Source organism: Lathyrus oleraceus, chromosome 6, assembly GCF_024323335.1.
Source record: "Lathyrus oleraceus cultivar Zhongwan6 chromosome 6, CAAS_Psat_ZW6_1.0, whole genome shotgun sequence".
NCBI classification, from domain to species: Eukaryota; Viridiplantae; Streptophyta; class Magnoliopsida; order Fabales; family Fabaceae; genus Lathyrus; species Lathyrus oleraceus.
This window is the reverse complement of record NC_066584.1, coordinates 27,686,882-27,700,005: the sequence shown is the minus strand read 5'-3', so window position 1 is coordinate 27,700,005 and position 13,124 is coordinate 27,686,882. Positions and strand designations below refer to the sequence as shown.

Below are 13,124 nucleotides of genomic sequence, written 5' to 3'. Positions count from 1 at the left end.
TTTGTTTTAAAATATAGTAATGAATACTACCAAATGTTGAAATTAATTGCAATTGATACAGTAAGGTTTAATGCAACAAAAGATATTGAAACAAAAGGTTCACAATTTTAGTTAAAATTGTGAGAAATAAGTCCAGCAACAAAAATGATTTAACTTCGTACAATTCTTTGGTCCTTAAAAAACTTGGTTTATACAAAACCTGCCCGCAACCTTCTAGGAAGTGATGATTCAAAACCTATCCGCAACCTTAAAAAACTACAATAATAACTAATTTAATTTTAGGATATTGATTTCATTTTGGAATGATAAGATTGCAACAACAATAAAATAACGGTAATATTTTTTAGTAGTATAAATAGATAATTTATTTTATCACATTTTTCACTCACATCTAGTCTAAATTTGACCAATTTATTTTATTTAATTTTAATTTTTTTGTGTACACATTTCATTTGAAAATGAACCTCAATCAACATAACACATGCTCCAATTTTATGCAAAATGATGGAAGTCCTCTTTGTATCCCAAATCAACAAAACACCCCATATTTTGGAAATCCACCTCTTATTCCAAATCCACACCATAATTCTAGATTTCAAAATTCTCTTTTTATCCCAAATCCATAAAATAATTCACCCATTGGAAATTACTCATATCATACATCACCTTACCCAATGAAAAACTCCCTTTTAATGTATTTTGATATATTTGAATCAATTTTCTAATTATATTTTATATAATATATAGTGGGATTTAGTGGGGCCCATTTTCTTAGTCCACTTTAATTATTTACAATCATTTTCTTGTACAACTAAGTGTATAAAGAATTGATATTCTTATTGATTTATTATAAATCATGCATAACATTAATTATCTTATGGCTGAATTATTTTAATACTCCACTGACCTAGCCAATAGAAAGGAGGCAGTGGACATAATTATTCATTTCAACCCCCAACTATATTTTGGCAAATAAATAATTTAAATATGTTGAGTTATAATACTATATATGATGACGTGAGATTGGTAAAAAGTTTTAGTTGCATGCTTAACTTAATCATTTCAAACAAACAATATAGATTTTCCATTACCAATCAAAAGATAATTCACTGTATATGATAATTATACCTTGTTTTTTTATAAATCCTTAATTCAGTTGAATGCAAGATTCAAACATTGCTCCAACATTTCTGAACTACCTGCAATTTTAACATATGTATTAGACTTTGAAAAAAATTGTAAAAAAATGTGTTTCTATGTATTTTCTATAATTAGTTTTGAAGGATTTCATAATAAATTTTTATGTAATTGTTTTTTTAATTTCTAACACCATTAGGCATGCTGAAGCCAAACATGACATGCAATAATCTATTTATAATTTAGTCGTATACACATATTTCATAAGATGACAACGTATTTTGTTATCAATCTAAAATACTTATTAACATTTGAAGATATGATACTCATATAAATTTTGTAGTTGAAAGAACACACAAAACACAATGTTCAACATAACAACATAGGATTTTGAATAATTTCACACACATGAATTAAATACTCATTATCATCCTTTAAACCATACATGAAATATAAATGTCAATTGTAATCCCACAAAATAAACACTTCAAAAAAGTAAGAACACATCCTACAACCAAAACATATCATGTTCTTAACAACTTCATACTTAAACTCATTCTGGTGCTAAAAAGTTCATAAAATATATTTCAATATCAAATTTCCGAAAATTCTAATTAAGAAGATGGTTCTATCTTTAATTTCTTGGATAGTTTGGTGCCTGATAATTGCGTAGCGCCAGACGCTTCAAAATCAACTTCTTCACCCTTGTCAGCAATTACAACATCCTTAGTCGGAGTCATTAGAATGATTGATTCTGGATCATTTTCACCAGATGCAGATAATGTTTGCTTGCAATATAAAAAATTAATTCTAAGATATAAAATGAATTATAATAATACAATATTTATCATAGAAAATTATTATGTTAACAAATGAAGATACTTACTGCGGAAGTTTCCAAATTTTCTTTGTTAGGGACCAACTTTGCATATTCAGTTTTAGACTGATTCTGCACATTGAAACATCGAATATTTATTATACTTGTTAAATGTTTAAATAATACATGAATTAAGTGAATATTATACGTCTTCTACTATGTAGTCATTTTCAATCTCTTTAACAAAGGCTTCATCATCACAAAACTTCCAAACAGACGCTTGGGAAAACGTTGGCTGCACCTTCACTCTAAAAGCCATTTTCTTATTCAACAGCATTTCAAGCTCATCAGGATAAACCATTGGATCATCTTCTCCATTCTAATGGAAAAATAAAATATCAATCATGAGTGATAATCTGAACTTTACAACTCGATAAACTATTAACATTTTAACTTATGTATAACAATGTACCTCCACCATAGAGTTATGCATAAATTCAGCAGTCATTCCAAGTATAGCAGCACATTCGGAATCCCAGAATACAAATCGATATTTTGATTCACCATTGCTAACATATAACTCAATCTTGTACCTATAGTATTTTAAACGAAGAAAATAATATGATTAATAACAAATCCATTACCAAATTTATTTGCAATTCATCTAGATTATATGTACCTTGGTATAGGCTGTTCGACTTTTTGCCCACATGAACATTCATAAGCTTTTTCAGGATTAGGTGCCTTCGAAGAACACCTTGTGCAGCCATAATAAAACCATCCATACTTTGAGACAACAAATTTCAATGTGGTTGCTACAGTAACACATAAAGTTTCCTAAAAGCAAATCAAAAATGATATTAATTTCAAAAAACAAACAATATAATTGTAATAGTAAAGATAAATTCGGCTCTATAGTATTCAACTTACATGTTTGATTTTGCAGAACTGACTTAAGGACATACATTTCGCATTATGAACAAACCTTTCTACTGGGGAATACTGAGAACCACCAGACCAATTAGGAAGAGATTTTGCAGATTGAGTAGGCTTCTCCTTCTGTTCATTAGTAGGCAACCTATAGAAATAAGATTGTTTTTGAAATTAAAAATTATGTATAATAATTTGAATATAAATAAATAAAATCCATACTTAGACATAAAATCTTGAATTTCAAGGATGTTTTCATTTATCAACAATTTGGAACCACTCCATGCATTTGACACTGTAAATTGTATAATTAATATAAAAATTATTGAACCTATAATGAAAAATACAAATCAACTATGTATTTATAAAGTCTGATAGTGTAATACCTTGGCCATCTTTTACCATTGCATGAGTGAGCAGAATTACAATAGCTCCATTGTTTTTAGGATCATTGTAGTAAGCCAAAAATTTTGATCCATAGATTTCCCATAAATTGCAATTTATGCAATTACCCCTATTTTGCAATATAAATAAACAATATTATATGATGGGATTCAGTGATGCAAAATATATAAATTTATCAAACACATAAGTTATGAAAACAATGCGCATTACTTCAAATCTTTCAGCACAACAGAAACAACAACTTTCTTCCCCGGAGTGTTGGATTGGATATGGTTTATCTCACTAACAGCACCAATAATATCTACATTAAAGTAAGATTCATTATTGAATGTGTTTGCAAATATACAAGTTATATAAGTTATAATAGAATTTAAATTACCTTCCAGTCTATCGGTTTTGCATTTGCCTTGAAGTATCTCACCAAAATCTTTAAAGAAATATCCTTTAGGTGGAATATTTTGAAGCTCGATTGCCTTCATTGTGGTACCACCAAGAAACACAATTTTTTTTGAATGATCACATACCTTCCACTGAAAATCATTGTTATAGACACTGCCATTGTTTATAATGCAGGTCATATTCTCCTTAATGACCTCTTTCCATTTCAGTAAATGGTCATGACGAATAAGGACCTGAATCCGATCACCCTAACAAAATGAAAATAATCTTCTTTTTATATGTTATACAAAAAAGCATTTTGTTGTAATTACTAACTATCATACAAAAATCTATACTTAAAAAAAGAAAAGCAATTTACCAAGGAATCCATAACAATCATCTCCAAATGTTCAATACCCTTATTATTCACAACACTCCAAACATCCATTATTCGAACAACAAGACGCCAAGTTTCTTTTGAGTCGTTGATGTCTTTCACAGAATCAACCTTTCTACTCATTTTCACTGAAAAAAAATTCAAAAATTAATGTAACTGCAAATTTAGATGACTATAAAATTACAAACCTAATAACCTGAAAAAAAAAGTATATAAATTTGATAGAGGTGTGTGGCAAAATGCTGAAAAGGATCCAACCTTTGATGTTACACATATATAACATCGTTTTGATTGTATAATTATATGTTATTAAATTATAACTTTAAATTAAAAATAACTATTTAATATAGTTGATTAATATTAATTGAGTAATTTAATATTATTGTTAATTTACCTACCAATTAATTATTATTATTGATATTTATCCGCCATATATGATAAGAATATTTTTAAAATTTAAATAGTATATTTATTATTTGATTTGATTTGATTTAATTGAGATCCAAACTCTATAAATTAAAATTGGTTACTTATTATGAACAATAATATAGGGTCATTCCAATGTCAATCTATTATTAATTGAATTTTACATAGATGTAATTTTGCAATAACACGCTGGCATATTGAATCTTATACCGCTGTTATCTTTGCACTAACATATTTTATCCTTTCAACAGAATAATTATAGTAAATACGTACATTCTGTATACCGAATTATAATAAAAATATATTAAAATCAAAAGTAATAAAACTGTTTACAGTAAATAAAAATATATCAAATAAAATTTGTAAATAAAAATATACAATAACATCTTAAAATTCTATTTGATATATCTATGTAAATAAATATACAATAACATCTTAAAAATAATTGAATTTTACAATGTCAATCTATTATTAATTGAATTTTACAATAATATAGAAACATTCCAATGTCAATCTATTATTAATTGAATTTTACATAGATGTGATTTTGCAATAACACGCTGACATATTTTTATTTACAAATTTTATTTGATATATTTTTATTTACTGTAAAATTCAATTAATAATAGATTGACATTGGAATGACCTTATATTATTGTTCATAATAAGTAACCGATTTTAATTTATAGAGTTTGGATCTCAATTAAATCAAATCAAATCAAATAATAAATATACTATTTAAATTTTAAAAATACTCTTATCATATATGGCGGGTAAATATCAATAATAATAATAATAACAATAATAATAATTAATTGGTAGGTAAATTAACAATAATATTAAATTACTCAATTAATATTAATCAACTATATTAAATAGTTATTTTTAATTTTAAAGTTATAATTTAATAACATATAATTATACAATTAAATATTCATTTTGTCATTTAAAGAAAATCAAGTAACGATAATATTTGGCAAAAAAAAAGCTACAATAATAATTAATTTGATTTCAGAATATTGATTTCATTTTGGAATGATAAGATTGCAACAACAATAAAATAACGGTAATATTTTTTAGTAGTATAAATAAAGTTTAGTACGAAATTACTTATAGGAACATGCAAGTAGCTGTATTATGGATTATAATTAGGGTAATTAAGTAATTATGGCGGTAATTAACTTTTATATATTAAAAGTAGATATATTAAAAGTAGATGAATAACATCAAAGAGGTAACAAAGAAGATCGAAGAAAAAAACTGAAAAAATAAAAAATAAAGAATTAAAAAAATTGATTTTTAAAATTATAGGAGTAAAAATGAAAAAAAAATCTAAATGTCAAAGATATTTAAAATCAAACATTTTCAAGGATAGGTTCATTATGAAATATATACACCAATAAGAATATACAAAATTTGATCCTATAATCTTATAAAAATCTTTTTATTTTATTTTCACACAAAATAACTATATTTAAAATCATGTGAACTTTATTTTAAATATATTTCCGAAAAATTGAGATATGGTTTTTTTAATGCCAATAAATGGTAATATAACTTTTTATAAAAAAATAAAGAACTCTATTCTATTTCAATTACACAAACATAGAAAATAGGAAGAAAAAAAAAAGAAACATGCATGACTTTGAATAGAGTAAGAGTAACGTTGAAAATTAATCACCAAATACAGAAAAATAATCTTTTTATACTATTTAACAATTAACGTTTTTCCCTCTGTTTCTCTTTCTTCCAATTCCAACCATTTTCTCAACCTTTTCTCTTGTTGCAAGATTCTTTCAACCTCTTTTCTCTTGCAACAATTTCAATTCCTTCTTCTTCTCACACATACTAGCTTCAATTCAAGCTTTTTCACGCATGATTTGGTTACCAAATTGATATATTCATGGGTGATTGATTCCGCGATCTGCATAAAGTACACACGTGTGGTGGATCTCTGAAATTTATGAACCTTTTCCCATCTGGGTTTTGTTGATTTGGTTTTTTTCGATGGGTTTGAGATATAAAGCTGGGTTATTTCTCATAGGTACGGTTGTTATCATATGGGTCAGCTCTGCTGAAGTCACACAGGTAAATTTATTTAATTTAGTGTATGAATTATATGATTTTCTCGTTAATTTGGCATTGTTGCATTTGGTATATGTGAATTTGGTTGCTTCGTTTTGTTCGTTAGTGTTTTAGAGGCTTGGGTATTTTTACTGTTGGTTCAATTCAATGATTGATTGTGGGGGCTTATGAGTTAGGATATAGGGGCTTATGTTAATTGTCTGAAATTTGAGAGATGGATGCAGTTTGATATGTTTTTGCTTCATGTGACTTGGTTTTGAAGCTTCCTATATGTTATGAGATTCAATCATTTTGTTATTGATATGCTACTCTAAAGTTTGCTTTTGAATCATAAAAGGATAATAAAGGTTGATTTGAGATGGAAAGTTTTGTTGGCTTGGAATGATTAGTAGGTATACGATATAGATGATCTCACGATGTGGAAGCGTGCTAGGTTCATGAGTGGGAGAATGTGTATAGCGACACTTAGGAATAATCGGAGGTCGTGGTTTGATCCCATTTAAAATATCAATTCCCTTGAGAGAGGCTAACCGTTAACCCCATTTCATAGTAGAAAAGATGTGGAAAATAGGCTTTTAGATGGTTTAGGCATGTAGAGAGAAGAAGACTAGATTTTGTAGTTCAGATGGAGAGTAGATTAGATGGAGCATATTCAAATAACTAGAGATAGAAGAAGACGTAGAATAACTATAAGAGAAACTATTAAGAAAGATCTTGAGAATAATGAGTTGGATAAAAATATGGTCTTTGATAGAAGATTATGGCGTAATTTGATCTATGTAGCCAATCTCACTTAGTGATATAAGGCTTGGTTGTTGTTGTTGTTGTCGTCGTCGTTGAGGTTTACCCCTTTTGCTCGATTAGTTTTGACCATGATTGCCTCTAGTTGGATGATATCTGTGGATTTCATCCAAAACATGAAATCCCCACTGCTTTGGTTTAAGAGAATTGCAAACCTTGTATTACTCCATTATTCCAATTATATGCTGTGTAACTTGTGTTATGTATGTCTTACAAATGTCTACAAGTGGAAACTGTTGTCTAAGCTTGAAGATTTATGTTTGTAAGTTGTAAGTTGTAAGTTGACATTTTTTATTTCAATTCATAAAGAATTTCAGTACCTAAATCCTCTGGTTGGAGAATAATTTGTTCAAAATGCCATTGGAATTTGAAATTCTGATCAAGTGGTATCTTTTATTGGAGACAATAGCATGTAGTGTGCCAGTATCCAAGCTTTATATCTATGAATGATTATCTGAATTAAAATTTTCTGTGCAGAATATTTATACAGATTATAAGCAGCCATTTGCGGTGACATATCTCGGAGCTTCTCTCATGGTAGTTTACCTCCCAATAGCATTCATTAAGGATTGGTTCTATAACTTGCTTAAACACCGGTCTTCTAAAAGTGGAAAAAATGCAGAAAGCGACGGGGACAAGTTTCCTATCAAAATTAGTTCTCCACTCAAAGGAAATGGAGTGCAGAAAAACTTTGAAGTGGAACTCCCGAACATTGTTCGAAAAGAAAGTGATATAGATCTTTCAAGTCTTGCAGAGATAGCGCCATTGGTGGATAAATATAATGAAACTGGTGTGGCAAAGGTAGAAAAAGAACTTACTGCAAAAGAAATCGCTACTTATGGATTTTACATTGCACCTATCTGGTTTGTAACAGAGGTATAGTGTTATTTTATTCGGCTATATGACAACATATAGGAAACGTAATGTTGTTATTTTAATATTTCATTTGTTGCTTTCAGTATCTATCAAATGCCGCGCTTGCCCGTACAAGTGTCGCGAGTACAACAGTATTGTCATCTACTTCAGGACTCTTCACTCTTTTCATCGGTGTGTTAATGGGTCAAGACACTTTGAATGTATCCAAAGTAGTTGCTGTCTTGGTCAGCATGGCCGGGGTTGCCATGACAACTCTGGGAAAAACATGGGCCGCAGATGACTCGCAATTGAATGCTTCGTAAGCCCTTTCTATCTCTTTTGAAGACCAAATTAGCTTCATTATTTTAGTAATCCTGCAGAACATGGTTTTCAAATCGAGATTCAAATTGTGAATTGGAAAACCTTTTTTCTGAATCCTGAGTAAGATATATTGCCAATAAAATACGTGGTTGTTTAGTAAAAATAAGTGACATAACAAAATTATAAGCTAATATATCGTATATAAATATAAAAAAGTAATTCAAGATTCAATCGATATATCAAATGACAAAAGAAAAGTGGTTGATATACAAAGTTGACAAAAATAGTAGCTGGCTAGACCTAGTTTAGGTTGTGATTCACTAGAATAAATCGAGATTCATCCTAATGAATCAATATATAAAATGTCGAAATAGATAAACACTAGATAATTGTATCGATTGAGTTCAATTCAGTATCAAGTCGAAATACGGATCACATTAATCGTAAGATACTGATAACTATGGTGCAGAATACTAAGGGAATAAATTGCAGTCTTTCATGCATTATCACGAGCTTGCTCTTTGTAATACTATTTTTTGGGCGTTGACAGTTGATATTTGTGTTCAGCAATGGACGGCGCTCTCTTGTTGGAGATCTTTTTGGCCTTCTCTCAGCCATGTCATATGGTCTATTTACTGGTTAGACAATGTCTTAGCTCTCTCATTCTACATTTTCTTGTTTCCAGATGATTTAGATGAATATTAACACAGCTTCAACATTAATGCCACAGTTCTTCTAAAAAAGTTTTCTGGTGAAGAAGGTGAACGTGTTGACGTGCAAAAGCTGTTTGGATATATTGGATTGTTTACACTTGTAGCACTATGGTGGCTTAGTAAGTTTTTTTACACGCGCTGCTTCTGTAGTTACCTGTCTAAGTCAACTTATGTCTAAGCTATCTCTATTACAAAAGATAAAACAAAGCCTAATTGTTTTCACATAAGTTATATGTTGCTTTCGCAAGTTATCCCAGAGAGTTTATGAAAATAAGTTGAAAGAATCCTATGGACATGTCATCAACTATTTTCATAAGCTCTTCCAAGCAGTTTCAGAAGTGTGTATGTCAAGAGATAAACTCAAATAAGTCAATCCAAACAGTTCCGACTTCCGTATAAGATCACAATCATTTTCATTTGCTTTAACTTAGTTCTTGTGTTTTGACAAGTCACCGACATTTCAATAATTTTATAATTTCTAATATATTGCTGCACATTAAGTGATTGCTAATTCTCTCTTTTTTTTGCCCAGTCTGGCCGTTGTCGGCCTTAGGAATTGAACCCAAGTTTGCGATTCCTCAGTCTGCCAAAATGGATGAAGTGGTTCTTGCAAATGGATTTGTTGGAAGTGTTCTCTCAGACTACTTCTGGTACTTGAAATAAATTTGATTAATTTATGTGCGCGTGCGCGCATAAACGCAGTTATGCAAATTCTTACATTAGATTTTATTTGACATACAATCCAGGGCACTCTGTGTTGTATGGACAACTCCCCTCGTGGCCACTTTGGGCATGTCACTCACTATTCCTCTTGCTATGTTGGCTGATATGGTAATCCACGGTCGGCATTATTCAGCACTATACATTCTTGGCTCAGTTCAGGTATGGTTGTGACTAATAATATATGCAACTTTATGTTTTCTGTTGAATGTTTTATTGTCGGTTCCATCATTGTTCGGATAATTTATATCTGTGGTGTTAATATAATATCTATGTAACACTGACACTTTAGATTGAAAACGTGTTTGATGTCTAACGCAACACCAACACATATGCTTACTTTCAATCATTATCATTTTTTTAAAATTATCACTAGCGTTTATGTGTCAGTGTCGTGTCCATTGTTTTGATCTTATTCAACATTTTTGTTGATATATTGATGATTTTTTTTGTGGCATTGAGATTACAGGTATTTGCAGGTTTTGTGATAGCTAATCTTTCAGATTGGACGACAAAGAGGTTGGGATTATAGCACATGATGTTTTGTTGATTAGTTTGTGGACAACACTTATTCATTTTTTGGTTGATTTATCCTTCCACTTTTCTGATTTAGTGTCATAGCACGAGTCAATCAGTATCTGTTGAAAACCAAAGTCTTAATCCTGTTTTGTTTTTTTTGAAATTTTCAAGGAAATCAACAAAAGAGTGTTGTTTCCATGATGTATTTGTTCTGTGTATATGTTTTTTTATTTTATTTTATTTTATTTTAGAGTGAGTACTTTGTTGTAATCATGTCTTTGAATAGGTGCTAGCACAATTTGTGGCTACATCAGTAAATGGGTTTTTAAATGAAAGAAATTGAGAATTTCACTTGGTATATAGAAATGTTCCATGAACAAAAGGCAATTATAATTATCCGAATGTTTATATGATTTATTAATTACATATAAGAAAGAAGTATGTTATTTTGTGATTGTCTAAAATTATGAGAATGAATTTTATATTTATCTCTTCTATTATCGAATACTAATGATTTTCTTTTCAAAACTAATCGAAATAAAAAGATAACTCACCGAAAGGTCATGGATTCAAAAATAAATAATTGAATATATTATTAAAAATAATAGTAATAAAGAAGTTGTTGTAAACTCTAGAATGTAGGAGAAAAGAATAGTGCAATAAAATTTGTCTCTGTTTGGCTATTAATCACTTATGACTTGGTTTAAATTCTTATATGTAATCTTTTTTAAATTCTTATAAGGAGCAACCATGACTTGGTTTAAATTCTTATAAAACAACTTCGTTAACTCTTAGAAGAGATTGTCTGACGAGTTCACATTGCAAAAGTGCCAACAAAAGACAATGACAATTCTCAACTCCATTCATCAAAGAAGGAAACGCCACAAGAATACGTTGACAAATTCACTAAAGAATTTGTTTAAGTTAGATGAGCTAACTATAATTTGAAATGTTGAATCTTTGAAAAAAAAAATTGAGGGCGAATTTCATATTTAAGAAGAAACTGAGATTAAAAAAATCATTGAGTATAAATGAGTTACTTACTCAGACTCAACCAATTAACTAAAAAAATTATTAGTTGAATATATGGAGAGGAAAAAGAAATTTGGGAGGCCCATATGTGTCGTGAAGATGAGGATAAGGAGAGGAACAAAGGACCATCGCCCTAGTTCTTAGAGTATACCTCGTTGAACATACCTAAGGAGATAATCCCAAGAATGTGTCAACATTGAATTCAATGAAGGCACTGTGAAATACCCCCATGTTATGAAGGAGTCACCAGACGTTGACAAAACAAGGTTACGGAGATTTCACAAATGTCATGGACATGAGACTGATCAAAGCATCCATCTAAAAAATGCAATCGAATATTTGATCAAGAAAGGAATATTTGGTAGGTACACCAAGGAAGATAATCGGGTGGGAGACAACAAAGGGACAAGGATTCTCCATGAAAAATCATTTGTTAGAGCGAATCCCCACGCGGTTGAGGAGACCATCAAAAGAAGATATAGCAACAAAGAGGAAGAATGCATGAAAGAAAACAACTATTCAAAGCCCCAATCTCATGATGCTACCATTTTATTTCATCTATCACCAAAAATGGCATATAAGGGAACCACCGAGAGGAAAATATAAGAATCGTTGCCCGTATAGTCCAATTTTGACTTCTAACAAATTCTCGTTGACGAAATGAGTTTATGTGGTATTATGTATATGTTGAATTGTTCACCAAACTGGACTTGAGAAGAAAATCAGTATAACCTTACATGGAAACAGACTTGCAAGTCTTTAATTGAGCATTAACCCACCCTTAGGGCTTCATCGAACTTTTGGTTACCTTTGAAGAAGGGAACAACGCTAGGATGATACACATCCATTTCCTAGTGGTTTCATACAAAACAATCTATAATGGCATTCTTGGTAGACTCTCCATAACAACTTTGGATGCAATATTGTCTAATGTCCACTTAAAGATGACATATCACAATGTCAACAACGAAGTGGTAACCATATGTGAAGATTTAACATGATCCCTATGCTAACACAAAGCCTTGCAGAAAAACCCGAATGAATTTCCGTCCAAGAAAAGGATAAGGTGGAAGAGGATAACTCTTCTAGACAGCACCTGCTAGACGTCAACATCGGGAACTTCAATGCATGTATAAAGTAAGTCATGTCCAAGGACGAGCACGAGTCAGAGATGTTTATCCTCATCAAAGGCAAAATAAAGATTCCAAGATCAGTCCTTAATGGCGATTTTGTGTGTGTTCAACTTGATGATAACTTAATGCTCTGATTACTACGACCTCAACACAACTTGCCCCAAAGATTCTTACACTCTCCATAACATTGACAAAATAGTGGATAACTCAAGATGATACAAACTATTGTCATTCATGAATGCATATTATGGATACAATCAAGTTTAAATGCATGAGAAGGATCAGGATAAGACAACATTCATGACGAAGCATGTCAACTATAGGTACAATGTAATTCCCTTTATTTAAAAAATGCAAGTGCAATCTACTAGAAATAATGAATAAGATATTTGAGCAATAGATTTGTGACATGCTAAATGTATACATGGATGCATGATAGTAAATTTGGAAGAGAT

The 13,124-nt window shown here is 30.2% G+C and overlaps 1 protein-coding gene across 1 annotated transcript; it reads left to right on the top strand.

The window, feature by feature from the left end:
• Positions 1-6,167: 6,167 nt before the first annotated feature.
• On the top strand, positions 6,168-10,862 carry LOC127093172 (uncharacterized transporter C405.03c). Its single transcript, XM_051032072.1, has 8 exons — positions 6,168-6,578; positions 7,854-8,252; positions 8,336-8,550; positions 9,120-9,190; positions 9,283-9,384; positions 9,798-9,915; positions 10,012-10,147; positions 10,455-10,862. The coding sequence occupies exons 1-8, from the start codon at positions 6,498-6,500 to the stop codon at positions 10,515-10,517; spliced, it is 1,185 nt and encodes a 394-aa protein (XP_050888029.1). The 5' UTR covers positions 6,168-6,497; the 3' UTR covers positions 10,518-10,862.
• Positions 10,863-13,124: the final 2,262 nt, after the last annotated feature.

Excerpts from the sequence above, each read along its gene's own strand:
- LOC127093172 (XM_051032072.1), top strand. The coding sequence starts at position 6,498 with ATGGGTTTGAGATATAAAGCTGGGTTATTTCTCATAGGTACGGTTGTT. Across the intron at positions 6,579-7,853 it reads GCTCTGCTGAAGTCACACAG|AATATTTATACAGATTATAA; the intron begins GTAAATTTATTT and ends TTTTCTGTGCAG. Across the intron at positions 10,148-10,454 it reads ACATTCTTGGCTCAGTTCAG|GTATTTGCAGGTTTTGTGAT; the intron begins GTATGGTTGTGA and ends TTGAGATTACAG.